General features: G+C 31.2%; 3 protein-coding genes across 10 annotated transcripts; 2 read left to right on the top strand and 1 right to left on the bottom strand.

Moving 5' to 3' along the window:
• Window positions 1-529: 529 nt before the first annotated feature.
• LOC124427726 (G-protein coupled receptor 52) lies at window positions 530-8,262 on the top strand. 3 transcript variants are annotated; one of them, XM_046970990.1, is made up of 6 exons: window positions 530-1,044; window positions 1,270-1,302; window positions 4,491-4,967; window positions 5,371-5,590; window positions 5,758-6,187; window positions 7,181-8,262. In XM_046970990.1, exons 3-6 carry the CDS (start codon window positions 4,856-4,858, stop codon window positions 7,358-7,360), a joined length of 942 nt encoding a protein of 313 aa, XP_046826946.1. In that variant the 5' UTR covers window positions 530-1,044; window positions 1,270-1,302; window positions 4,491-4,855; the 3' UTR covers window positions 7,361-8,262. The 3 variants fall into 3 exon arrangements, with proteins under 3 accessions (XP_046826946.1, XP_046826944.1, XP_046826945.1); XM_046970988.1 differs by having other exon boundaries at window positions 1,270-1,333; XM_046970989.1 differs by lacking the exon at window positions 1,270-1,302.
• Window positions 8,263-17,507: 9,245 nt separating this feature from the next.
• Window positions 17,508-26,025, bottom strand: LOC124427399. Of its 5 annotated transcripts, none has more exons than XM_046970285.1 (10): window positions 25,788-26,025; window positions 25,043-25,704; window positions 24,505-24,580; window positions 19,818-20,103; window positions 19,414-19,617; window positions 18,976-19,284; window positions 18,434-18,558; window positions 18,249-18,366; window positions 18,007-18,173; window positions 17,508-17,833 (listed from the first exon to the last, which is right to left on the bottom strand). In XM_046970285.1, exons 5-10 carry the CDS (start codon window positions 19,606-19,608, stop codon window positions 17,608-17,610), a joined length of 1,140 nt encoding a protein of 379 aa, XP_046826241.1. In that variant the 5' UTR covers window positions 19,609-19,617; window positions 19,818-20,103; window positions 24,505-24,580; window positions 25,043-25,704; window positions 25,788-26,025; the 3' UTR covers window positions 17,508-17,607. The 5 variants fall into 5 exon arrangements, with proteins under 5 accessions (XP_046826241.1, XP_046826242.1, XP_046826244.1 ...); XM_046970286.1 differs by having other exon boundaries at window positions 25,043-25,701; XM_046970288.1 differs by having other exon boundaries at window positions 25,981-26,017.
• LOC124427398 (lysosomal acid phosphatase-like) lies at window positions 21,642-24,406 on the top strand. 2 transcript variants are annotated; one of them, XM_046970282.1, is made up of 7 exons: window positions 21,642-21,985; window positions 22,164-22,252; window positions 22,805-22,903; window positions 23,004-23,243; window positions 23,328-23,513; window positions 23,616-23,951; window positions 24,034-24,406. In XM_046970282.1, the coding sequence occupies exons 1-7, from the start codon at window positions 21,928-21,930 to the stop codon at window positions 24,208-24,210; spliced, it is 1,185 nt and encodes a 394-aa protein (XP_046826238.1). In that variant the 5' UTR covers window positions 21,642-21,927; the 3' UTR covers window positions 24,211-24,406. The 2 variants fall into 2 exon arrangements, with proteins under 2 accessions (XP_046826238.1, XP_046826239.1); XM_046970283.1 differs by having other exon boundaries at window positions 21,642-22,100.
• Window positions 26,026-27,468: the final 1,443 nt, after the last annotated feature.

Raw genomic sequence — 27,468 nt, 5'->3', positions numbered from 1 at the left:
TTTGAAAACTTCGTTCGTCCTTCTATATTAAACTTAAACCTTGATTTCGCTATACATTTAATTTATGAATTAAAATAATGAATAGATCGTAGAAATAGCTATACATTTAATTTATGAATTAAAATAATGAATAGATCGTAGAAATATTCATTCAAGTAATTTGATTGATTTTATGAGCAACGAGAAAATCGAAAAGCACGTGCGATCGCGAGAAGGTGAATAGGAGAAGAGGATTGAGGAATGAAGTAAAGGAGGGAACTAGGAAGGCGAGCAATAGCTGCTTGAGATTTCGTGAAAGATTCCTTGGGTCCTCGGTCGCGCTTAGTCGGGCGTTCATGCAGGGTGGGCTACCAGCACGGCGACAGAGTCGCAGCCAATGCGCTGTGAAAATGAGTAGTTGGAAAAGGGGATAAGGGAGGGTGTACCGAGGGCGGCGCGCAAGCGTCGTCGATGTATCGACGCCTAAGCACCCGGGCAGATGGAGAGAGAGAGAGAGAGAGAGAGAGAGAGAGAGAGAGAGGGATGGCAGGTGGGTGAGGGAAGAAGAGAAGAAAGGAAGGAACTTGGCTGTTCTTCTCTCCCTCGATTCTCTGCTAGTAGTAAAGCCCAGGCCAGGTCAGCCGAGAGACTGCGAACATGCACGGATGTGCGTGCCTCGCGTGCAAGACTCGCATAGAGATCGCGTAGCGAACTATCGTTTCAGTTCAAAGAAAATTCAAGAGGATTTACTGGAAGCTGCATCCCCTCATCTCTTTCTCTCTCTCTCTCTGTGATCGGATTCTAATCTAAAGAGAGAGGAAGAGAGAAAGAGAGAGAGAGAGAGAGAGAAACGTGTTAAAAAAGAAAGGACCGAAGGAAGTCTAGTTTTTTGACTGAATAAGAAAAAGAAAGAGAGATAGATATAACATCGAGAGACCCTGACACGAGGGTTAAAAAGAAAAAAGAAAAAAAGTGGCGCGAGCAGGGAAACTCGGACGAGAACGGTGGAGCTTCGAGCAGCACAACGAGGCTACTAAACGACATCGTTGGGATGAAATCGCGAAGGTACGAATAAATAAGAAAGATGGCAGTGGCTGGTCGGTTCACCGCATCGAGTATCGTCACTAGGATGCTGCATGCTCCTAGAGCCATTCTACTCGACTTCACTTCCTCGATATTTTCTTCTCTTTTTAAAATATGTCTATGAGCTTGTAAAAGTCTCACGACAAATCGCGGGAAACGTTTACGATCTAACCTCTTCTAAACTCTTCGTTTTTCTCAAATTCGCAGGGATTTTCTCTCTTCGATCGCTTGTTCGAGCTCGTAAGTAATTTACGACTACATTATCTGGCACGTGAGTTTTAAAGAACTTCTTTCTCTCTTACTCTCTCTCTCTCTCTCTCTCTCTCTCTCTCTCTGTCTCTCTCTCTCTCTCTTTCTTTCTCTCTCTTTCTTTTTTTCGCTCTCCTTTTTACCTCATTTTATTCCGATTTTAGTGAATACCTGATAAAAATGCTATTGAATCGATTAATCGATTACATTATCACGTCTTGGGATAAAATATTTTTCGACGAAAATGTTGGTCGTTCTGCATATATTACATACGTAGCCTCGTATATAACATCTATATCTGTGCATATACGTACGTATATCGTGTCGTATGCTTAGATCGCTTCCAATTTTGCCTTTGACATTCTTCTTCAACAGCTCAACCCTTGTCACATTTTCCTCTCTCTTTCTCTTCCACCCTTTTTTCCTTCCTTCGACATTGCCTTTGATCTACTTCCTAACGCAAACGTTCGAAAATTGATATTTACGATATGAAAGAAGCGCATGCTGTTCATATATAGAAAGGCGTGCGTGAAACTCGTAGAAATAAGTATGAAGGCAAAAGTTATTACGAACACGCGCATCTATCATCAAATGTTCGTTTAATTAATAAATTGGATAAACACGGAATTCGATATTACCGTTTACTGATTACTAAAATAATTCATGCTTGCAAAATATGAATGCATTAATAGATTTATTCTTTGAAAACGAGAAACGAGAAGAAAACGAAAAAAAAAAGAAAAGAAAAAAAAGAATTTAAATAGTCGCGGATTTTTTCAAAAGTATGTCTCAATTAAGATCAATTTTTTTCCTCCATCCCCTTTTTTTCCCCTGCATTATTCGAATACATTGCTGTAAAATATAAGTAAGAAGGAGCAATTAACGAAGAGATTTTTTTTATTTATGCTGCATCGTTGGCGAGCCGTTATCAATAGCACTTTCGCATTGAGCCGGTTTTTTATTCAACTTTAATCGCTACACGCAGGACACGAAATCATGGTTGACGTCTTATCGGTCGTATTCAAAGGAATACACGCTTTACCTCGCAATATACGAAAAATTTTCTTTGCGGCTCTTTCATAGCGATCGAGCACTTTTATCGCTGCGTCGATCAGAAAGCGATGGACAAGAATTCCCTGGAATAGCGATGCCGCTTGTTGGAATCCCCTTTGACGCTCGTCGGTATTTCAATGGAATTTTTCTCTCGTAAATAAAACAATACCTCGTAATTCGAGAATTTTATTATAATATGCCAATAGGGTTATTAAACATGCTTTTAAAGTAATTTCCGGGATAATATCGTTAGCGAATTAATTTGATTTTACAATGTACAAGATGGCCACGTTGTAATATTTTCTAGCTTTTAAATTATCCAATAGCATTTTTTATAAACTCAATGGCCAATGTTTTATAAATATTTGTATTATCAAGGAACACCGTATCATGCTATCTTATCTTTCAATGATCACTTACGTATCTCTTATCTATCACGTGATAACTTTCTTTTTCAATCGATCGTTTTCTGACGACACATTCACAGAATAGATAATGATTCGACAATCTTTCGACGAAAAATCGTTTCAACGACTATTTTTGTAAGCATTTGTATATAAAAAGAAAAAAGAAAGATGGTAAAATTCAAAATTTATCTTAAAATGAAATTGAGAATACTAGTTTGAGAGTTCGTTGTCCGAGATGAAGGTAATGAACGTTTAAATTACAGAAGTGATTTCCTAGATCTCTATATTTTACTTCAAAAACCTTGATATAGTTACATGCAAGGGGAGACTATTCACAAGATAAAAAAAAGTTACAAGGAAAGAAAAGAAAAGAAAGGTAGTAAAGTTACTTTGTAATTTCAACATTATACGTCAAAGACTTCGTTAAGCAGCTTTTCACGTAACAGCATTTGATCGACGCGAGTATCGCGTGACGCCATGCACGAAGATTTTCTTAACAAGTCGTTATCGACAAATTTATTTCGTTCCTATCGTGACCACGAAAAGGCAGTTACTTTAGAAAAAGAAAAGAAAAAAAAACGGAATATAGTAAAACCTCAAAATGGTCGTTTCCAGTAGAAAACTTTTACGTATTTCTATAAAATGTCACAATGTTAATTCAAACTAAACCAAAAGTTTCTAGATTATTATAAGGATCAATTACATTTTATCGAAATTTTTTTAGGCTTATTCTTTTTCAGATAGTAAAACTACAGATCTGGGAACTTTTAGCTCATTCTGTATTTGTACAGAAATTAAATCAACGTGATAACCAATTCGATAGGAAGTATTTATTTTAAATAACAATTTTAAATCTAAAATCGTTTTAACAAAAATTATCCTCTTTTATCGAAATTAATAATTTTACATATGATTTAATTGGGATTGTCTTTCATATGGATACGATTAATATTACAAATCTTATAACAAATGTATTTGTATAATTTGGCATTAAATAACTATGACGAATTAAATTCATTATTTGTGGTCCAGTAGTTAATCTTAAAAACTATTTTTTTGTGAATACAATTTTGATCGGGGAAGATGAGATTATTATTAAATCGAAAAAGAAGAAAAATTTTGTTGAACGTTCGATAGAAATGAAATATTACGACGAATATTAGCTTCGTATAAAATCCAAAAGTTCCATTTAAATTCGGAGAATATGAAACAACACATATCTGCCACGCTATACTACATAATATACCCCCATTCAGAATCGACTGGGCTAAATTATGAATGGCGGTCGATATTTGCGGAGGGTAAGCGCGTGTAAGCCATACGACGTGTCGCAAAGAGGAGAAAGGCTACGTGGCTTTTCCTAAGAATACGAAAAATATTTTACGTCGTCATCGTTCATCGTTTTGTATCAAAGATTTTTTTTCCCGCGAAAGTCACGAAACGATTTTATTTCAGCGATTTACTTTATATAAATTTTATTCTCGAGCGAATAGAATTTTCATCATCTTCCTTTGCTTCCTCGGTTTACAATTATACTTCTTGTTTGACAAATTTCTTATATACATGAAATATGATATATTAGCTTGTTTATAATTATTATAATATTATTTTAATAAATGATAATTTTAGATATATTATCAAATGTAATCGTGTATAAGTATATTTCAGTTTTGATTTGTCGATTATTAAATATCAATAAATTCGCGCTTTTCATTACAGCGTTGCTACTCTATCGATCCTTCAACAAGATCGTCGAAGATGTGAACCATTTGCCGAAGACTGTATCGCATGAAGGGCTCCAAGGTTTGACTCAAGTGGAACGACGGACGTAGAAGATCGAAAAACGGGAGAAAAAAGAAAAAGGGAGAGAGAGTGAACAAGCAAAAGAGAAAGTCAGAGAGAGAGAGAGAGAGAGAGAGAGAGAGAGAGAAAAGAGAAGAGAAGAGAAGAGAGAGAAAGAAATAGAGAGAGAGAGAGAGAGAGAGAGAGAGAGAGAGAGGGTTTCGTGAAGAAAGAAGATCGTAAAGAAGGGTAAAAGGAGTTAGAAGGGCGGGTGGGGGGATGCAGCTCGAAAGGGTGGCGGCATGGAGGAGCCCTCGCTGGAGGCTCTCATGCAGGCAGGCCTCATCTTCGTGGTCTGTGTCGCCATCATCCTCTCGAATCTCCTCATCATCGCCACATACCTCAATTTCCGTGGTAAGTTGTCAGCCAATGAGTTACATAGATAAAAGCAATGCAATTTACACAATTCGCAACAACATTCGACCATATTAGCTTTAGACGAGTTTACCAACGAGAGAAAAAAAGAAGGTTAAGCAGGTGGAATAATAAATAATTTCGTAACAGATTGCAAGAATACTCAATATACCAGCATGTTGAAATATACTGTTCTCGTATAAATATGTATGTATATATATGTGTATGTGTATGTTTAAATATAAATTATATACATATGTACATATATACATACATATATATATATATATATATATATATATATATATAATATAGACGAAATTGTAAAAAGTACAAAAAACCAAGTTCAACAAATTCGAATCAAGTTCGAAAAATGTTCCTAAGAAGATAATACCTCGTACAGGTCCCTCCGAGGTGATAAATTACTACTTGCTGTCGCTGGCTTCGGCGGACCTTCTTTGCGGTCTGCTAGTTGTTCCGCTCTCCGTATATCCGGCTTTGGTACGAAGATGGGTCTACGGAGACATCGTGTGTCGTCTGGTTGGATATCTCGAAGTTACCCTTTGGGCGGTATCCGTCTATACCTTCATGTGGATTTCCGTCGATCGTTACCTAGCCATCAGGTGAATTTAATATATTTATTTATCTTTTTTTTTTTTTACTTACCCAATCACATAGATCAAATAACAAAATTTTGATAGTTAATTTTTTCCTCTTTTATGAATTCTTTTTATTCTTTCTACTTTTAATAGAAAAATAATAGAGAATTATTTTGTAATAATTTTTAAAGGAAACCACTCCGATACGAGACCGTTCAGACAAAGACTCGATGTCAATGCTGGATGGTCTTCACGTGGATCAGCGTTGCCATGATGTGCTGTCCGCCTCTTCTCGGCTTCAACAAGCCGATCTTTGATCGCGAGGCTTTCATCTGCATGCTCGATTGGGGCAACATGGCCGCTTACACTATCACCTTGTCGATCCTCGTGCTTGGGCCATCCGTAATCACCATTGTCTATACCTATTTCTATATCTTCTCGATGATGAGACGACTGAAATCGGGCGTATTGATTCACGACAAGGAATATGCCACGGCGCTTTCCGAAAACTTAAGCAACCCGAGCCACATTATGTCCTTCGTCCTGGTGATGGCTTTCTGGATATCCTGGGCACCTTATGCAGGAGTCAGAATATATGCTGTCATTAACGGACCCCCTCAGGTACTATTTCTTCTTTCTTCCTTTTTTTCTTTTTCTTTTTTTTTTTTTTTTACTCTTAAAGGCTTCATCCCTCTTCTTCCTATCCTCTCACCTCCCTCATTTCTCACTACTCTTTTGTTCATTGGATACACAAGCTAGAACTGTACGAATTCTTGGCTACTTGTAAGATTTTCACATTGAAAGCTTGCTATTATAAGACGAATGGTCGCGCGTTTAACGAATGAGAACGATACAATGGATACACTTGATAAAAAGAAAAGAATTTTAACGACTACCCCAGAAAATTTGGGTCAGACCATTTAAGAAGCGGAGTAGGTTAGCAGAGAATTCTTAAAGGTGGAAACTAACGTGTAGATATACTATACCTACGTCGCAAAAGCGTAATTTTCAAAGATGGGTAGCTATCCTTTTTATTTTTTTTTTTTTTTCTGTAATAAAGAACGTAATATGTCAACCGTGAAAAATTTAGAATGTAATCGCCTTTAAAAAGCATCGCATTTTCTAAATTACGACGAGATTATTGCTGACATCTTCAATGTTGTAAATTCACAATTCTTATTTTACAAAATACGTAGTATAAAAGAATAATATTTACAAGCTATATATAGATAAGATAAAATACAGGTATTTTTATAAAAATACCCAACAAAAAACTTTGATAAAGTGTATTCTGTATTTTTCCATCGTTACCACTACAGAAGAAATTTCTTCTTAACTTTTAAACATTCTTCATATGGCACACTAACTTCTCTTTACCTACTTAAACTTTCAGAATTTATTTTTCAATTGAGAAAAAGTTATTTAATAAAAAGAGAAAAAAATTCTGTGTTTGACAGTATAAAGTATCACGAGACATTACCCAAAAAAAACTTTGAATTTCAATTTACAATTTCGCCTTTTTTTTTTTTATTATCATTATTATTCCGTTAGATATAAGTGTGCAATTATATTTTTATTTGGTCTTATCATCAATTTTCATTTTATATTCTGCAGGTACCGTTTCTACACTTTGCCGTGGTATGGCTAGGGGTGACAAACGGTTTTTGGAAGGCGATCGTCCTCGGAACTCTTAGTCCTCAGTTTCGGCTCGCTGCGCGTGTTCTTTGCTTGACGGTGTGCTGTCGACACAGAATGCTTCCGCCGGAGCTTCTCGGCCTCGACGACGACGACTAAAAATTGAACGAAACGCCTACGCGAGAACGACGATTGCTTTCCTACCTTTACGCGCGACGCATTCCTAAAATATCCAGCTTTTCCTGTTTTCAAGCTTCCTCTTTTACTTTCTGTCTCTCTCTCTCTCTCTCTCTTTTTCTCTCTCTCTCTCTCTCTCTCTCTCTCTTTTTCTCTTTTTCTCTTTTTCTCTCTGTCTTTTTTTTTTCCTTTCTCTCTTTCTCTCTGTCCTCGTCTCTCATCTTTCCATCATCTTTTTTTCCCCTATTCGTTCCCGTTCCCGTTTCTCTTAGCGTGCGCTCTTTAAACTAGTCAAGGTCGTTGTCGTACCCGGAACGACGACCGTCGATGCATTTTCTCTTCTTTTACTCCTCAAAGCGTGAAAAAAGCCACACATCGGGCTCAGATTTGTTCAATCACGGTCTACGTTGTGCACAGAAGCAACGTGGAACTGCATCCTCGCAAGCCGTTAGAAGAGAGAAAGAGAGAGAGAGAGAGAGAGAGAGAGAAAGAGAGAGAGAGAGAGAGAGAGAGAGAGAGCAAGCGAAGCAAGACCGACCTAATGCGCGTGCAAAATATCGAGCTACGTCGGCTTCGACAAAAGGAAAAGAGAGAAAAAAAAAGCGAAAGGGGAAGGAGAAAAAATAATACTCGATCCGTTCAGTCGCCGTTCGCGCGGTTGAGCGTGAAGCACGCAGATACACAGCGAATTACGTACGTTTCGTTGAACGTATAACGTATTATCCGTAAAACCGTTTCCAGAACAGCCTTTATCGATACGTCCGCTCGGTTCTCATTTAAACATGAATTATCATGAATTTTCAGCACGACGATATACGAAGAATCTTGTAATTAATGATGATCAAAATATGATTTATCGCATTCAATATACTTTGGGCATTCAATTTTGCAAAGTTTATTTAAAACGTTTTTAAAATTTCTTTTTCCGTGGTATAAAAAGTTAAAAATATACCTCTTAATAAGAATAAAGTCTAATATAAAAAAAAAAAAAAAACTATAACAATGAATTGTCCTATATTTTTCATCTATAAAAATTTATGAAAGATATTGTTATAATACTTTCGATAATTTCGAAAATTTATGAAGAATATTTCCAAAATCGGTTCGACATTCAACGTGTTAAATAATTTATCATCGATCGATCTAACGATACACGGTATATTCGGAAAAAGGTATATAATTATATATGTACATTTTTTTAAACTACATTCTTTTATGATCGTAGACAATCAAAATTATTCCCTAGATGTTTTTTTGGGTTCAGTTGAAAAACGGTCGCGACCTTGCAGCTCCACGTTTGCGTCGGTAAGGTGTTTTATGAAAGATCTCTACGCATTTCTGGATACAACGAAGATCATCCTACTCGCACACACGATATCGGGTGCACGCGTTCATGCTCGACAATTTGTTATACGAGAAACTTCAATAAACGAGCATAGACTGAACAGCGATCGCACGTATCTGAAAAATATCGTCGACGTCGTTCGATAAGATTTTGCTTTTTTCGTAATGATATTTTACCAGATAGTCAATTTTTCTAAAAAAAAAAAAAAAAAAAAGAGAAAAAAAACTAGCCTTTTTAAAACCAAAGTATAATTACATACGGTAGTTTGTAACAATAACAAAAAAGAAAAAGAACATACAATACGGTATATAAGAAAGAAGATCTAATTATGGCTGTTTTACATAAAATCGGCATACGAACGCTGCATTAACTTATTTGATTTTTTGTTTTTTTTTTTTTTTATTATTTTTTATTTTATGATAAGCAAAAACAGAAAGAACAGAGACGGACAAGATTGAAGGATAATATTGAAATTTGGTTAGATCGATTTCACATTTTCAGTACATTTTTTCTTCGATAATACTTTATGTCGATCCCGTAACTCGCTATTGTCAAAATATATAAAAAAAAAAACAAAAAAACAAAAAAACAAAATAAAACAAAAAAGAAAAAACAAAAAAAAGAAACGAGCAAAAAATGAAATAATGAAAAAATGAGAATGAACTAATTGAATAAAAGGATCCTTTTACGCGTATGGTACCTGAAAGGACGACTACATTTTTACGTTGTTGTCGTAATTGTGAAGACCTTTCAATATAATCTCACATCCTTCGGAAATTCTAGAGCCGAATATCTAGATTTAAACGTAATCATTTTCTTAACGCGAAACGTACAAACGTGTCATAATCAAACGGAAAAAGAAATATTAATGAGGAAACGTAAATTCGTTTAACGATATTTAAAAATTAATTGTTGCCTATTCTAAATTGTAAGATCACGCTGAATAAGTGTTGTAGTCTATTTAAATGAAACAAAAAGTTACTATGGCTGTCGCGCGAGCTATGAAAAAAGGATAGCGAAAGATAGAGATAGAGATAGAACGAGAGAGATAGGGAGAGGAATAGGGAGATGATGAGGGAGATTTGTAGAGAGGGTGAAATGATAAAAATCTAGTCAATTAATGGAGATGCCTCTACAAATGCGACGTGCAGATGCGATCATTCTCGTTAAAGTGCGCGCCCATAGAAAGCACCTAAAAATAAAAATTACAAAAAAAGAAAATAACTAGATAAAAAGATATTACAAGAATCGGTCGTTACGTTCTTATGTATTTTTTAATGCGCTTCCTCTCTTATTATCGATGCTCAATACGATTAATTCTCCTTATTCTTTCTCTCTTTTACGTTTGAACGATCGAGAAATGGTCTGCATAGTTCCACGAATATAGAAAACGTCAATTTAATATAGATATTTATATGTGTGAGTGGATATATATATATATATATATATATATATATATATATAATCTTCGCAAACATAAATACGTTTATGGAAAAGCCTTTATTAAACTCCGACTTTTGTTTATAATCATTATAGTTAAGCCAAATATTATCTATTGAGTTACTTCTTTTCTGACTCTATTTGAATTTAGATACGATTCTACGTGGTAGACAATCGATCCATATAGTTTTTCGAAATCAAATACGACTATAAAATTCAAATTGTTACATCGATGTGTAGAACTTATGTTAAGAGATTTTAAGCCTTGACCGAGTAGAATTTTTCCAAATATACATAAAATGTTATTTAAAATGTTAGCGTTTACTTAAATGTTAAGATCATTGGTAAACGAATTGTTTTTAATGGAATCTCATGATCGTTCCTTCTGGTGCTATTACCAAAAGGAAGCAGAAATCTAAAATTTTAGCAGACCTTCTCACGATCTACATAATTGAACTGTCGTTAATTTTCTTCTCGATTTATGGGGTCGTAAATGCGTTACGTTATTGTACTTTCAAATGAAAAAAAAAAAAAGAAAAAGAAAAGAAACATGATCCTCGCATCGAACATCACACATCGCAGAAGATAAAAACGAAACCGATTGACTAATATTTCTCTCAGTACGAATATATAACGTCCACTTATCGCATCGTGATTGAAAGATGATTGAAAGGTGATTGAAAGTAAGTAAATAAAACGAAGGAGATGGATTGTCAGTCGATATCTTTGTATCGAAAAATGATAGACCCCATAAGTCGTAAGAAAGATGACATTTTCGATTCTCTACATGTTGCGAATAATATTTATCTAATTGCGGCCGTGGCCTCAAGTTTTTGGCTAATCAACTTGATCAAGATTTAATGTCGCAACGCGATCGGCAAAGCATTTGCAAGTGATTCCGTGCTTATATGAAAATGATAAATCTCATCAATCGCTTCGTTAAAAAAAGTCGAGCGAAAAGAAAAAACCCTTCGGCCCTCGTTATTTCCGCCTCGTAGTTGTACTTTCGATCGATCGAAAAAAAAACGAACAATTTAGTTTCAATAATGAAAAGAAAGAAATTAAACTTTTAATTATCTTCCAATAAATTGTCGATAAATATATATATATATATATAAATAATATGGCTGTATATAAAAAAAAAAAGTACAATTGCGGGGAGGAAAAGATACAACGCTCCTGCTTAAACTAGGCTAGAAAGCTAGAAATAGGTTTTTGACGGGAGCGCTCAACTATCGCCGCGCGAAAAACGTTCTTTCACTTGGAATTATCTCGCCAATCTTTCGAAAATGAAATTTCAGAATTTTACAAATTTTAAGAATGTTTCTTCTGCATGAAAAAGTAAAGAAAAAGAAACGACAAACAACGTTAACCCTTTAAAAAAAAAAAAAGAAAAGAAAAAAAAAGGAAACTTAAAACGCCAATCTATGTTTGGTAATGTAAGAGATCTTTTTCTTCTAATCTTTTTTTCTTTTTGCACGGACGAATTCCTCAAACATTCTATCGATAATCGATAGAATGTCATTTTCTCTAGAATAACGCGTTCGATTTTACGCGAACCCCTTCAAGACGAGCAATCAAAAAACATTGAACCCGTTCGGGACATATCATAAAATTTTTATAAATTTAAATTAATAATTAAAGGGTTAAGGTGCCTAGAACGACTAGAATGCACATACGAGTCGTAGATGAATATGCGTAATAAGCAACGTTTCCTCGTTATTAAAGGTATTTGCGATGAGTGCATTTAAAAATGCATTTGTGCAATAACCAAAGAAACGGGGAAATGAGTTTACGGCATCGCTGTGTATTACAGATATAAATATATAGACAAGAATCAAACAAAATTCTTTATTTTATCGTAGCAGAAAAATCGTTTAGATGACATTACCTCGGCTAAAATTTTGACGCCGAATCGACATGATCTAATAAATAAGTATTTTTTAGAAATGACATACATTGATAAAATTAGAGGACACTTGATAAGAGTGATATAAGCGCTCTAAAGCTAAAAGAAAAAAAAAAAAAAGGAAAAGAAACACTCAACGCATAACGCTTTCTCGCTGCTTATCAACACGTTTGAACGTCAACGTTTAGTCGGATTTGATTGAGCGAATAAAATATTTAATTCTCGATGTCTGTTCACGTGAAACAAGTAGGATCGCATAAGATTATATTATTTTTCATTTGAATTCTTTATTATAAGCTTTAATCTTGTACTTTAATAATGTCTCGAGTGCATATTGATTCGAGCTAGTCACGTTATTAGAAAGAAGATTTTTCGAATAAATTTTCAAGCATAATAAATGGACATTAAAAAGAGTATCGTTTTAATGATACATATCTATATAATTGGATCGTTGTGTGTAAACATTCGCTTTGAAAAAAGATAACGAACCTGAATGGCCTTCTTTATCCCTTTTGCAATAACTTTCAAATAATTGTTATTTCCACATTTTTATCCAAAAAATCTCGATGTTCTAGTTCTTACCGATTATACTAATCGTGACTCTCGTACCATTATGCACTCGTAAAGTCGCCAAAAATTGAACAGTATTATTATCCTCAGCGATAACGAGATTTTAAAGAGATCGTGCAAGAGAAAAATGAGAGAAAAAAGAGAGAGAGAGAGAGAGAGAGAGAGAAATCATGCATGGCTGCGCAAGAAAAAAAAGAGAGAGAGAGAGAGAAAGTGAGGAGTAAAAGAAGAGTTTGCAGGAGAACGGAGGGCCGTAGGGTTGCAACCATTCCCCGGGAGTACGATTCAAATGATTAACTCGATGAATGAAGGGTGGAGGGGGAAAAAAAGAAAGAAGCTGGTCCCTGGCAGTTTCCCGGGCGGCCTCCATTATTAACGATTAATTACATTTTTGTACCTAGCTGCTAGTTTTGTACTAGTTTTCTAACGTACCTCACAATGGACGTGCTGTTATTACATGTTTTAAACGGTTGTTAAAGAGAACAAAAAAGAAAAAAAAAAAGCAGAACATACGTTGATCGATCACTCGTACGTACTCGTAATAACGTGTTGTAATGTTCGGCTCGGTGTGTTTATCGAGTAGGTATCATTTATTTCGCCTTTGTGACGAAAGAAAAGAAAAAAAAAATAAAATACAAAACACTTTTTTTCAAAGGTGTTCGGTACTTAAAGGTGGAAAAGGGAAAAGGAAAAAAAGGAAAAAAAAATGAAAATAACAAAAAGAAAACAAAAAAAAAAAAGAAAAAAGAAACACAAATCAGTGCTTTTGCGCGTTGACAGACAAATACCCATTTCGATTAATAATCGAATATTTAGCGAAGCAACGAACTTATTCGACGCTGCTTTGTAAGATTCTTTCTTATTAATCGCCAAGAAGCATTTAAAGTGACATCATCACATTGCGACTATGCGATTAATTGTGCTTTGAAATACAACGCGATTGATCGGGAATGTTTTACAGTTGTGATAGGATTGAATATATATATAGATGCAAGGAAAATCGACACACCAGTCGGAAGCTTTCGTCGATCGTGCGAAAGATAACGAAAGGGATATTCGATATTCGATCGTATGGATATATGTGATCGGTCGACTTTTTTTTTGCAGACCTACGTAAAGCTTTCGTCTGCGTCTGGATCATCAAATACATTGTCTTTTACACGGATATATGTGTATGTGTAATCATAATGAAAGATTTCTTAGGGTGGAAGCATCTTAAGATATATAAAAACGTAAAAATTGGAAGGATGGAACGGGAAAACAAAGGTACGATAACGGCTCAATGATTAGTATGCCTCCACCCTAAAATTCTTTGTGAACATTAAAGATTATGGAGAAGTATTTATCACGGTGGACTTAGAAGCAATCCCGGTCGTCCGAAATTAATGATGTGTACACAAAGATGCGTTCTGGCGTGAATGATGCGAGATGATAATGGTACAATATTAATGATTATTGTCCTAGAATCTAGAATATAGTGAAAAGAAGATTCCAAATAATAAACAGCGAGGGCATAGATGCAAGAAAAATGTCATTCTTTTGTGTCATGCAATTCGACGTTTTGTTCATTATTCTTTTTAACCCCACCTCCTGAATTTTCATAAGCCTCAACGATATATTCGGTTATCGATCTTCTATATCGCGAGCAATAGAGCAATAGATTTATTGTTACCAAAGTATTACCCTACATTTCACCTAATTTCTCGTTCGTTACTAAGTGAAATAGTTTGTTAAGTCTGATTAAAAATTACTTCGACAAGATCGTAAAAAATTCGTCAGTTTATTTTAGAATAACTGACTGACCTCTTAGACTCCAAAGTGCAAAATATGAATTATCGTCCAATAGTATCGCATCGCGAATGTTACAAAATTGATCGATAGCCGAATTGAATGTTTGTATATGAATCGAACGTTCTTTTTTTTCAAACGTTATTCAAAGAATATAGGTCAAGTAGTGAAGCAGTTCTTGTACCGCATCCGCCGTATAAATACGCTTCAACCTACAGCTTCACACGGATACACCGTAAGCACAAACGTACTCTCGAGTGTGTCCGTCCTGACACGGAGTAGTACTACTTGCTGGTTCGACACACCAACCAACCATTAGTCAATACTTTACGTTAGTCGATACACGTTATAAACTACTGCCAACGCTTTCGATATATCTATATAGTCTCCTGATATAAAATTATCCAATTTATGATCTTCTGTCAGTGATAATACTGTTTATTACCCACTCGTTTATTATAATATAATCTTATCTACGGGAGAAATATAGATACTTAATTTTCGTAATTATCTTTTTCTTTTTCTTTTTATTTATTTTTTATGCTTCTAATATGAAATAAAAAGCATGCAAATAGAGAAAACAAATGGTCAAAAAAAAAAAACAAATCCTGACAACTAAGCATTAAATATTTCGAATAAAAAGATTTACTTCGTCTATTAATTATAAATAAAAAAAAAAATCAAAAAAAAATAAACTAAACAGAATAACATGCATCGTTCTAACAAATTTTTTCTAATAAGAAAGAAGCCAGAATAAGAAAAAATTAAACATTTAAATAAAAAACCAAGAAAATTAATAAATTAATTACGTTTCTTTTCAACTCGATATTAAAATTGTTATTAAATAACTCGTAAAATACGAGTTCGTTCAAACGAATTCATTTTACGTAGAACTATTCTACGACGTATACTAATTGAGAAACGAAATAGAATTCGCATTAGTTTTGTAGAAATTAATGATCTATTTCAAATACGTTAATACAGACGTAATTTTTTCAACAAAACATTCAAACGAGTTGTGTTTACAAACTTTCAAAGTGAAAGTGGTTTTCTTTTTTGAATGTTTCTAAGTAATAATCTATTCGTACCAGAACAAAATACAATTGCATGCAGCAAAGAGTATAATAAAGTTGATGAAAAAGGAGCAATTTACGTAAAAGGAATATGAATTCATAAGTATATTTACAGATCTATAAATGTACACTCATCGTCATTCAAAATTATATCTATACACATACTTGATATCGTTCTTATGTTATCCAGAGAAAAATATAGAATATTACGTACTATAAAGTCATATATAACATATGGCGTGATTGTATTATATGATTTTAATGAAAGATACCTTTTTAATCTGATTTCTGGTTATCGTGTAGTAGCTCGATTTATTTAATGCATTTTCTTTTAATTAAAATTGTGCATTTTAAAGTTCGTAAAATATTAAAGCAGGATACATCGTAAGGACATCAAATGTTATATTTATTTATTAATCGTAATTCATAATAATACTAATTGTAATTATATAATATTACATCAGAGACATACAAAAATATCTACACTGTTTGTTATATTTTCAAAGATAAAGAAATTATTCAAGTTGTCTTTTTAGATGTTTCATATAATAGATCGTTTATTTAATCATCAACTGTATCGTAATAATATATCCTTCACTCTCAATACTTATTTTACTTTATCATGACGAAGTTTTCATTACAAATATTTAATAGGATCGCTAACATAAATGATAATATATATCTCTGCATTACCGACATTCTACAGGAGCCCCTTTTGACCCAGTATTTTGTAACGCTCCTGGATATTCGTAGTTTTACATTATATTCCTTATAAATTACGAAACTTTCGAAATGTTCTACTAGGTAGCGCTTCAATCATCGCGGATTTTGATCTATTTTATAATAATTTTTTACTAATTGTTATGATTAAGATACTGAAACTAATTATTTATATTAAAAATTTGATCAATTATATCAAATCTAAAGCAAAGTATAAACTATTTTTATGACAGCATTTTATCAAATAAAATATTGATATATTGTAATTTTATTATATTCTTATTAAGAAAAGAAAATTCCTTTAAAATTGTAAAAATACATTGTCTTTTAAAACACCAAGTATACAGTAAAAAATTTTTTCCATTTTTACATAAATGTCTATTACATTTTTATTTTCTAATATGATTCTGTTGTAAAATTTCATAGCATATAAACTAAGTTTGATTAAAGAATACTTATTTTGATGATGTATTATATATTTCTCTAAAATTTTATCTTTAAAAAAAAAATCTTACATAGTTTGTACATTCTTATAATTTTTTAATAATAAATATGCCATAATTATATTTGCATTATTAATTTTAAATAAATATTGCATATTACTAACTTAATACTTTCTTTATGTATAGCTTTACAACAATGAAATAAATTTCATTGATTTTAATAAATCTTCTTGCATATGTAATATTAAAAGTCAAGACCATAATGGTATCCATCGTATCTAAGCTTTGCTGTAACAATTAAATGTATTTTTATAAATATATTATATTTTAATCAGAGAGATTTATATAACATTTATCTAAGAGAATTTGCAAATTGATGCATTACTATTAAATATTATTGATAGAGAAAATAAAAGTTTATAAAATAAATTGCATAGTAAAATAATCTATAAGTATCATATAATATAATTATAATTACTGTAATTAATAAAATTGTACTTTTTATAAATTACAAAACAAGATACAATACATAATCTTTTATATATTTATTAATAGGTGCAAAAAATAATAGTAAAGAACATACTTGAATTATACTAATGTTATTGTTTTTAACAATAAAGCAGTTAAATTAAATTCCTAAACATGTTGGAAATGCAATTCTATTAAATGTCAAGTACAAAAAAAAATGTTTACTGCAATAATATGCAATCTTCATGTTCCAACTTTTTTATATTATAATTATAATTATATACGCAAATATACATCCATATGTTCCTAAACATATGTACGTAATTTCGGTATATATTACTGCTTTTTTATTATAAAAATTCCTTTAATGTTATATATCGACCAGCTTTTTAAGCGATAAATATATTTAATTATTGACTATACTACATTCATAATTAATAAGTATAATCTCATCGAATAAATAGTCAAACTTCTCAATAGACTTTTAATTGGTCATTATCGTCAAATCCAGCACTGTGACCTGCATTGCGTACAATGAAACTTGTTCCATCGTAATGCATGCGCCGTTCTCCTCGGCGTACAAATAAATGAGATGTTTGACCCAATGAGGCTGTGCAATGTAGAAACGGAGTTGTTAGGGATGCAGTTCCATTGCTAGGTGACGTTCGTAACTGATATTTGTTGCTATTACGTCCAATTCTGTTAAAAATGATAAGGAATTTATTCCAATTAATTATATTTTCATATGACTCTTTAATAGACTTATACACTTATCAATAAATAATTAACACTATCTTATGATAAAAAAAAATATATATATATATATATAACTAAAACAGGAGATAGAAGAAAATATATAAATAGAAACACACCTGACAAGTCCATCTGGAGTCTGAGAAATTCTAACATTATTGATGATCCAATTTTCAACACCTTCATCTGTAATCCAATATTGCGAAGCTCCGAGAACTGTAGTCGCTTCTTGTAAGCACGTCGATCCATGTCGCGAGCCGGAATAAAAAACACTTAAAGAAATGTCCTAAAATAGTATAAAAATAAACGACTAATATAATTAAGATCATTAGATTTCCAGGATCGTTAATCTATTATATACTTGACTCATATCCAAAAACGAGTCAGTAGTCGTTCTTGTTCCCGCTGTATCCACTAAATATACAAGAGCACATTGTTCACATGTAAAACTAACACCCTTGTACCACATCTTTGCATATCTATCAGAATAAATTATAATTGATTATAATGTCGATCTTTTTCTATAATCTTTCAGAGATAACTAACTTATTATTGCCGTGTGTATCATGAGCTAGAATTTCAACGCGCGATCCATATTGATATATTCTTCCATTCGGATGTAGTAATGCAGAGGCTGTTCCAGAACAACTTAACGAAAGCACGATATTATTCTGCACTGACGAAAGATTTAACAGATATATGTAACAATGGTGTCAATATTCTTTTCTTTAACACATTACGGTCCAGGCTGTTTGCGCGAAAAAACTTTTACGCGTAGTCTGTAATGTAGTCTGTGTGTAGAATATAATGTCTGTATTTTTCTTTATAACACACATTATATATGTATATATATATATATGTATGTATATTGTAACACATATTTATAGGTCGATGGCATTTAATGCAGAATGTGTAAAACCCTATTTATATGTCTCCGGTATTTTACGAGCAAAAACATATTTTTATGTCTCCGAACGATAATGTGTTAATATAATCATCAGTAAAATTTATAAGGGATCATTATAAAGTGAGAACTGTTGTTCATTGATATCACCGAAGCGAATATTTGTACAAAATGATAAGCGCACCTTAAAATTGATCACTCTCACAGCACGATCAACCGTCATATCAACTCGAATCCTATTGCGGAGTCTCAAGGAGATGGTACCGTGTGGTGTTGTAATGGCACCTCCGGAACCCGCATCGGTTTCATGTTCTCTCCAATTTTCCGTATAAACACAGGGTTCCTCATTCGCGTAATAAGGAGCTGCGATTGTTTTAAGATTTCTTGGCTGTCTCCAAATTGCCGGCGAATTCGAATAAGTAGTTGTACCCGTCATACCAGTCCATTGATCCGCTGGTGGTGTTTCGAAGTACTTGGAAAATTCACTGTATCGCTGAAAGTTCGTTCTCGGACGATTACGAAAGAGGTAACACGAGAATGCGGCTTCCAATAGACAGTAGAGAAGTCAAAAAAAAAACAGAGGAAAAAGAGAAGTGAAACTTACAGATATAAATATACATACTTGAAAGTTAGTGTCCTCGGTCTGAGCGTGATAACTGTGAGTCGTATAAAGTGATCGTGGTCGCATTGGCGTTGTTGGGACACTTTGAGTTTGAATCGTAGTCATGGAACATGCTGGTAATATAGCCGATTGTGGACCTCCTGGCGCGATACGCTTTTGCATATCCTTGCGGAATTCTCCACAAGGATTTGTCATGACCCTCCCCTATGATATATATGTATATAATTAATAAAGAAAAATTATTATTATTATTATTATTATTATTATTATTATATCGTCATATTTTGGGACATTGTTGAAAAATATAAAAAAAAAAAAAATTCTTTTTTATCAAAACCCAATGGATACTTAAATTATATAGAAACTGTGTTTATGTGTATATAAAAAATAAATTTTAGATAAACCTTGGAATCACTAGTCACGCTTTTCGCTTTTTTGCGACGAGCATTTCGGTGTTTGGGCACCACCGTTTGGCTACCTTCGTTTATGTGATCCACGGCTGGTGATTTTTATCCTTGACTCTAAACTTTGTATTTTCTCTTTGAGCGACCTTCGACGTTGTCTTCTTTCTCTTTATCTAAGTATGTATATGTTATATTTACGAGAAACCTCAACCAAAAGCTATCATATGCTGCTCTTGTGCTTTCTTCGTTTCTCCTTCTTTTTTCTTTATACGATTGTCTTGTGATTCTAGAAAAAGGACGCGAGTCAAGCAAAGAGAAATCGAGACTGATAGATAATAATCCAAAAGGAACTCATTCTAAAAAAACGATATTCCGTTAACTATCTTTATGATAGAAAACAAATGAAAAATTTGATTGTCCGTTGCCCTTGACGATCGTAAGAAGTTAGATTACGCGATTTATACATTTATATATTATATATGTATATATATATGTATATATATATATATATATATATATATCTGTATAATATACACATAATCTCGGAAATAAATCGGTCAGAGACGTGACTTACATCGCCTTCTTGCAAGTGTCGCATTATTCGTATTAAACGCTCGTTATTATAGTTGGCTTGTTACATCGTCATCACGCTGTAACGTTAGTATCTACCAGTCTCAATCTATGCCAATTTGTCCAATGACATTTGATTGAATAATGATATAAACAAAATTAAGATAGGGCATTTGGTACAATCGTATATATATATATATACATACCCACACACACATATATCTGTGTGTAGGTATATATCAAAAAATTTCTTCGTAAAAGAAAGACATCTTTACGAGTTCAGAGATAATTACAAAGACGATAAAACTAATAAAATCTTTTACTACCTTATTTCAAAATATTGACATATTAATAATTAGTTTAATAATTAGATTCATAATAATTAATTTCTTAAACTCTTTTAATGATCTTTAATGATCCAATTTTTAATCTAATTTAATCTACGATAAAACGTTCATCGTTTAATATATCTAAAGTAATATTGTATTATATAAAGTATATAAGTAATATAAACTATATAATGTAATATTATATTTATCAATATTTATATTGAACATATAATTATCTGTATTTAAATTATACTGAAATAAATAATATCAACAAACGTTCGTTTAGAACACACACAGTAATATTCTACTATTAAAGTAGGATTATAATATTATGATTCGTTCAAATTTTTTAATCGATAATGTTATCTCAATGTGAAATCATAAATTTCATCTTGTATGAATACTACGAATACGACAGACAGAATGATTGTTTACCTTGAACTTGAAGATCATAAAAATTAATTTATTCTTTCTTTGTTCAATGTTTAGAACGCAATTTATACTGCAATAATGACCTTATTATCACTAATCAAATATCATTAATTATATCTATATATCATACACATAATATAATTTATCTAATGTAATTGTATGATGATCGTAACTAATTTTGATCGTATTTCTTTTTATTCATTGTATATATAAAACAAAAAATAAATATAAAATAATATGTCCACATGTAGTAATCTAATAATAAAAGATTATATTATATATCTAAGTATATAGCACGTATGTGCAACACTTCGATATCTATTTTATTATTAACAATTTATATATAAATATATATATATATTTACATTTATATAATATATAATTATATTTATATATATATATATATATTATATATATATATATTATTTAATATATATATTAAATATATACATATTATATTATATATAAATATATATATATTTACACACACACACACACATACATACACACACACACACACACACACACACACACACACACATATATATATATATATAGTAATTTACATTATGTTCATCATTCTCAATACTATTACAAAACTTTCCTTATGTGTAGTCATTTCTTGTGTATGGTGGGGATGCGCGATTTATCTACTCGCGCTTGTTTAAAAGCTTCAATTGGCGCGCATACGGCACGCGTAACTCCAAAGTTTATATTTTACGTACTCGTTAAGCAAAAGTCTGTTTATAAAACAATTAACTTCTTTTCATATTATTAAAATGAATTCTTTATTATTTTTCACTTTTTTAATTGTTTTAAAATTAAATTTAACTTTAGGTAACTTCATTTCACATATCATTATTTTTTTATATCCTATTATTCATAGAGTTGACGAGTATTACGGACTGTTAGTTGCATCATCATGCTAAAGCAATTTTTGAAATTATAAAATGTATATATTAATTTCCTTATGACTTCATCATATCTTTACGAAATAATACTACTTATATTTCAGAATCTCCTGTTTCAAGTGGCGATGTTAAAGAAAACGAAGCGTCACATAATTACAAAATTAACGAAGATACTTTGCGTCTTGTTATAGCGGTAAGTTTCACATGATAATATTATGCTTAGAAGATTAAGAAATCAGAGATACGAAAAGCATGTGCTCAATTTAATTCTTTACTTATCGTTATTGCAATAATTAAGTGATGTGCATAAATTAATTTGTTAAAAATATGTGTGTATGTGTTATACATATAATATATATATATATTTTTTTTTTTCAAAAAATAGGAAATATATATATACATATTTGCAATAAATAAAAAATATATGTATACATTTCCTTTATAGTTATTTAAAAATTTTGTATATTTTTTTTTTCTTTTTCTTTACATCAGTTTCATTCGCGTGATTTCATATACACTATATAATCTTTATCCATTTATCATCAATGATAAGAATCGGCAATAAGGTAGAATGTCGTGTTCCACGATGAGTACATGTGGCCTCGTTTACGTAAGAGACGTAATTAAATCGATTTATCATTATCGATAAGGAAAAAAAAAGGCCATTTATATTCTATTACGGACAAAAAAATTTTAAGCATATATGAATATTGTATTAATGTACTATTGTTTTTCTAAATTTTAGATTATGCGTCATGGAGAACGAGCTCCCCAAGATACTTATCCAAATGATCCTTATGTTAAGGATACCATGAAACCATATGGTTGGGGCCAATTAACAAATGTAAAAATACTTTTTTTTTTTTTTTTTTTTTTTAATATTACGCTTCTTTTTTTATTAGAATTTTGTAACTATTATGTCCCTTATATTTTTACGAATCTAGGTAGGTCGAGTTAATCAATATAATCAAGGAATTTTTTTAAGACAACGTTATAATGAATTTTTGGGTCAGACTTATAGTCCTGATATATTTTATTTGCAATGTACTTCTGTCGATCGTACTAAAATGTCAGCTATGTTAGAAGCAGCTGGCCTATGGAAACCGACTAAAGAGCAATCATTCAAAGCTGATTTTCCTTGGCAACCTGTTACATTATTTTATCAAAGACGCTCGGAAGATACTGTAAGATAATTTTGTTTCTAATATACATAAATATATACTAATAAATTTTTATCGATTCTTTTATATAATCTTACGAATTATTAGCTTATGTTAATATGGGATACGTGCCCTAAATATGCTCAAGCGCGTAATACTATATTACAATTACCAGAAGTTCAAAATGTGCAGAATGAAAATAAACAACTTTATGAAGAATTAACAAATTTAACTGGCATGACTATTGAATCTCCTGAAGATGTTAGTTCATTGTACAGCACATTAAAAGCAGAGGTACGTGAGGAAAAATATTATAAATTATAAATATATTAGTTTACCTCGTTTAACGTTAAGTACTGACACTATTAATAATAAGATAAAAATATTTACTTTTAGGAAACAATGAAATTGACTTTACCTGACTGGACTAAGAAATATTACCCTGATAAATTAATACCCTTAACATTGTATGATCTTAAACTTAACACATATAACGATATGCTTAAGCGGCTTAAAGGCGGCCCATTGCTTAAAAAGATCGTTTATGATATGATAGCCAAAAAAAAAGGAACTTTACATCCTGAAACAAGAAAGATGTTTATGTACGTAGGGCATGATAGTACTGTGGTAACTTTGCTTGATGTATTACACATTTGGAATGATCAAATGCCAGAATATAATATTATGACTCTGATAGAGCTTCATGAAGATGCCTATGGTTGGAATGTTCAGGTAATAATTCCACTTGTAAAGAGAGGTATCATTATTTCTATTAATACAATTATATAATTATATATATATTTTTCCATAAAAGGTATTTTTAAGAAATACAACTACCCATGAACCATACCCAATGACTATACCTGGATGTGCCACGATTTGTCCAATAGATAAATTTATAAAAATCTTAGAACCAATGATCCCTAATAATTGGAAGGATGAATGTAAAATTGAAGGAGAATATATTTTACCACCAGCACCGGTGCCATAATTATAAAAGAATAGATCTATGACGTTAATAATATAATTATAGAAATGAATTTATCTCTAATAATTTTTAAGCAGAAAAATTTAGTATTATTTATAAATATAAAAATATTTTATACCTTAACTAGACAATGCATTATTTATCGTTAATATACAGGCTGTGATTATAAATGGATTAAATTTGATAAACTCTTTTAGAATCTTATTGACTTAACTTAATAAGTTATCAAGAACATATTACAAAGAAAAAATGACTTATAATTATTCCTAATAATCATATTTTAAGTATTATACATACCTCATTAACTGTATATTATCTCATTTTAATGATACTTTAATATTTTCATTATCCAGTTTGTAATTTTTATTTTCATCTGAAATAATTAAATACATGTATTTCTTGTCTCTTTTTGTGTATACTATAAGAAGCAATATCTAACAATATCTCATTTATAAAAATATAAATGTATATATATTTAGAGAGAATTATAATTTAAATATAATTTTGGCACGAACATGGTATGTATGTATGTATATATGTGTATATATATTTTGGTACCAGCATGGTATATATATATATATATATACATATCATGCTGATGCCAAAATTATATTTAAATACAGGAGGAATACATCTTCTCCTTTTATTATGTTATAATCCTCTCTAAATATATGCTGATCTCTTTAAACTATTTCCATTAAGAATTCTTTTTTTTTTAGCCTTATTCCTTAAAAGTAAAAATATTATAATTATATATAATTAGTATAATTTTCAAAGCTATAAAGTATTTAAATTAAAATGTAAATTACTTATTTTTAATTATTAAAATACTTACTTTTCTTGTTTTTCTTCAGTTTCTTCATATCTTTTTTCTAACAGTCCTCCATAAGACTTATTTTTATCTTATTTATAAATTTTTAAATCACTAATTGCAAGATTATCTTATCCAAAAAATTATATATGTTGTCTTTCTTCATATATATCGTTGTAATCAACCGATAAAGCCTGTTATATAATTCAGTCGAATACAGATTTCCCATTGCTCAATATTCTAACACGATGTCTCATTTTGATAAAATCAAAATAGCATTTCTTAAGAGCTTCCACTTCTTCCTCTTTATCTTTATCTTTTATTTTACTTATTTTTAATTATTAAAATACTTTTTTTGTTTTTCTTCAGTTCCTCCATATCTTTTTTCTAATAGTTCTCCATAAGACTTATTTTTATCTTATTTCTAAATTTTTATATCACTAACTACAGGATTATCTTATCCAAAAAATTATATATACTGTCTTTCTTCATATATATCGTTGTAATCAACTGATACAGCCTTTTATATAATTCAGTCAAATACAAATTTCCTGTTGCTCAATCTTTTAACACGATCTCTCATTTTTACAAAATTAAAATAGCATTTCTTAAGAGCTTCCACTTTTTTCTCTTTATCTTTATCTTTTATTTCTTTTTCACATGAACTTTGATCATCTCTGCATCTGCTTCATAATACATACAAATTTTAACTCTATATGTAACTTAAAATGTAACAAATATAATATATATCAAGTACATTCTAACTTACTGTTTATTATCATCTTCAATTAGACAATTAGAGTAAAACAAAAACGAAGGTAACATAATGATTTTTAATCAAGTATATTTAAATTGAAATAATGAACGAATAACTTTATTAATATCACATGAAGATGTGGGACGGAATATTACAAGCAATGAACTATACTTATAAAAAATATAAATGGATAACTTAACCTTACTTTTAATGTCATTACAAGTCATGCGCCCTATGAAACGATAGAGTGTTATACTGTGTTCCTGAAATGAGACACTATCTATCAGCGCCAGAGAGTCGATACGTTCAATTTGTGAAATAAAATGCGTCTTAACGCTATGCAAATTCATTAAGCTAGATGATAAAAAAAGAAAAGAAAAAAAAAGAAAAACAGAAAAAATCAAAAATATCGATTAATCATAAGTCTTAATATTTTAAAAACGGAAAAATATTGAAAGAATCATATAAATAAATAAAAATGTACGTGCTTGATACTTCAATGAAGAACTATATAAAATGCGATCTTTTCGAATTGTCCAAGAACTTTTGAGAAAAAATAAAATATTATGGAAGATTAATGTATCGACAAAATTTTAATGAATTATTATATAATTTATGAAGATGATTAGATGATGAATTATCTAAATATAGATTTGTAATTCATCTCGAAAAGGATGAACGTTATATTCTCGGTGCAACAGATGCACCGAAAATGATGGATAGACATCCGGTACAAAATTATCTGAAAGCAGCTAAGAGCACTATTGAATGAGGCATACAAACTTGGGGATTCCATAGATTTCGTTCGTCGTCCTATCAATCTCATTATTCTTGTTTCTCTCTTTCCCTTTCCTTCCCTCTTACTATTGTTCGGTAGATTCAATAAATAACTGACCTCTTTTGCCATTACTCTTTGTCCTATTCCCTTTCTAATATCATCTACTTTGCCGATACAAAAACATATATTTCAATAACCAGTTACATATCCTTGTGCCGTATAACAACTAATTACAGGACAACAATTCCGAGATTTGTTTTTTTTATGAGTTCTGATAATTCTATATAAATACATTTCTATATCTATGAAGAATGTTTTGTTCTTTCAAAAAGAGAAAAAAGAAACCTTTTTATAAAACATGATTAAAGACCTCTTTGATCAGTTCTTTTTTTTTTTTAAATAAATTGATCGCCAATATATTAAAATGTTGATTAATAGATGAATTGAATGTTTGTATGTACTATAATCTCTGTATAAATACGATTCAAACTATAGCTTTACATCGTAAACACAGACGTACTCTCGATTGTGTCTGTCCTGTTACAGAGTGGTACTACTTGCTGGTTTGGCCTATCAGCTAACCATTAGTCAATACTCGATACACGCTTTTAATCATTACTAACTCCATTGTTATAGTTATAACGATTATCCGATATAAAATTTACGATCTTCTGTCATCGATAATATCGTTTATTATTCGATTATATCTAATAATTATTCTCTTTTGAAAAAATAGATGTCTAATTTGCGTAATTACATTTTCTTTTATTTTCCTTTGTTTTTCAATATTTCCACATTGTCGAAATAAAAATTAGTTAATGAAAAATCTCGACAGTTTAAATCGAATATTAAAGTTAGCGAATAGAGAATTGAAAGAGAATTGATATGATTTATTAATTATAGTTTTGAAATAAA

Source organism: Vespa crabro, chromosome 10 (assembly GCF_910589235.1).
Source record: "Vespa crabro chromosome 10, iyVesCrab1.2, whole genome shotgun sequence".
NCBI classification, from domain to species: Eukaryota; Metazoa; Arthropoda; class Insecta; order Hymenoptera; family Vespidae; genus Vespa; species Vespa crabro.
Note: the sequence above shows the minus strand (reverse complement) of the source record. Positions and strands in the feature narration are given on the sequence as shown.

Excerpts from the sequence above, each read along its gene's own strand:
- LOC124427726 (XM_046970989.1), top strand. The coding sequence starts at position 4,856 with ATGGAGGAGCCCTCGCTGGAGGCTCTCATGCAGGCAGGCCTCATCTTC. Across the intron at positions 5,591-5,757 it reads GATCGTTACCTAGCCATCAG|GAAACCACTCCGATACGAGA; the intron begins GTGAATTTAATA and ends TAATTTTTAAAG. Across the intron at positions 6,188-7,180 it reads TCATTAACGGACCCCCTCAG|GTACCGTTTCTACACTTTGC; the intron begins GTACTATTTCTT and ends TATATTCTGCAG.
- LOC124427399 (XM_046970285.1), bottom strand. The coding sequence starts at position 19,608 with ATGACAAATCCTTGTGGAGAATTCCGCAAGGATATGCAAAAGCGTATC. Across the intron at positions 18,559-18,975 it reads TGAGAGTGATCAATTTTAAG|AATAATATCGTGCTTTCGTT; the intron begins GTGCGCTTATCA and ends TCGTCAGTGCAG. Across the intron at positions 18,174-18,248 it reads CGTTTTTGGATATGAGTCAA|GACATTTCTTTAAGTGTTTT; the intron begins GTATATAATAGA and ends ATACTATTTTAG.
- LOC124427398 (XM_046970282.1), top strand. The coding sequence starts at position 21,928 with ATGAATTCTTTATTATTTTTCACTTTTTTAATTGTTTTAAAATTAAAT. Across the intron at positions 23,514-23,615 it reads ACAGCACATTAAAAGCAGAG|GAAACAATGAAATTGACTTT; the intron begins GTACGTGAGGAA and ends ATTTACTTTTAG. Across the intron at positions 23,952-24,033 it reads CCTATGGTTGGAATGTTCAG|GTATTTTTAAGAAATACAAC; the intron begins GTAATAATTCCA and ends TTTCCATAAAAG.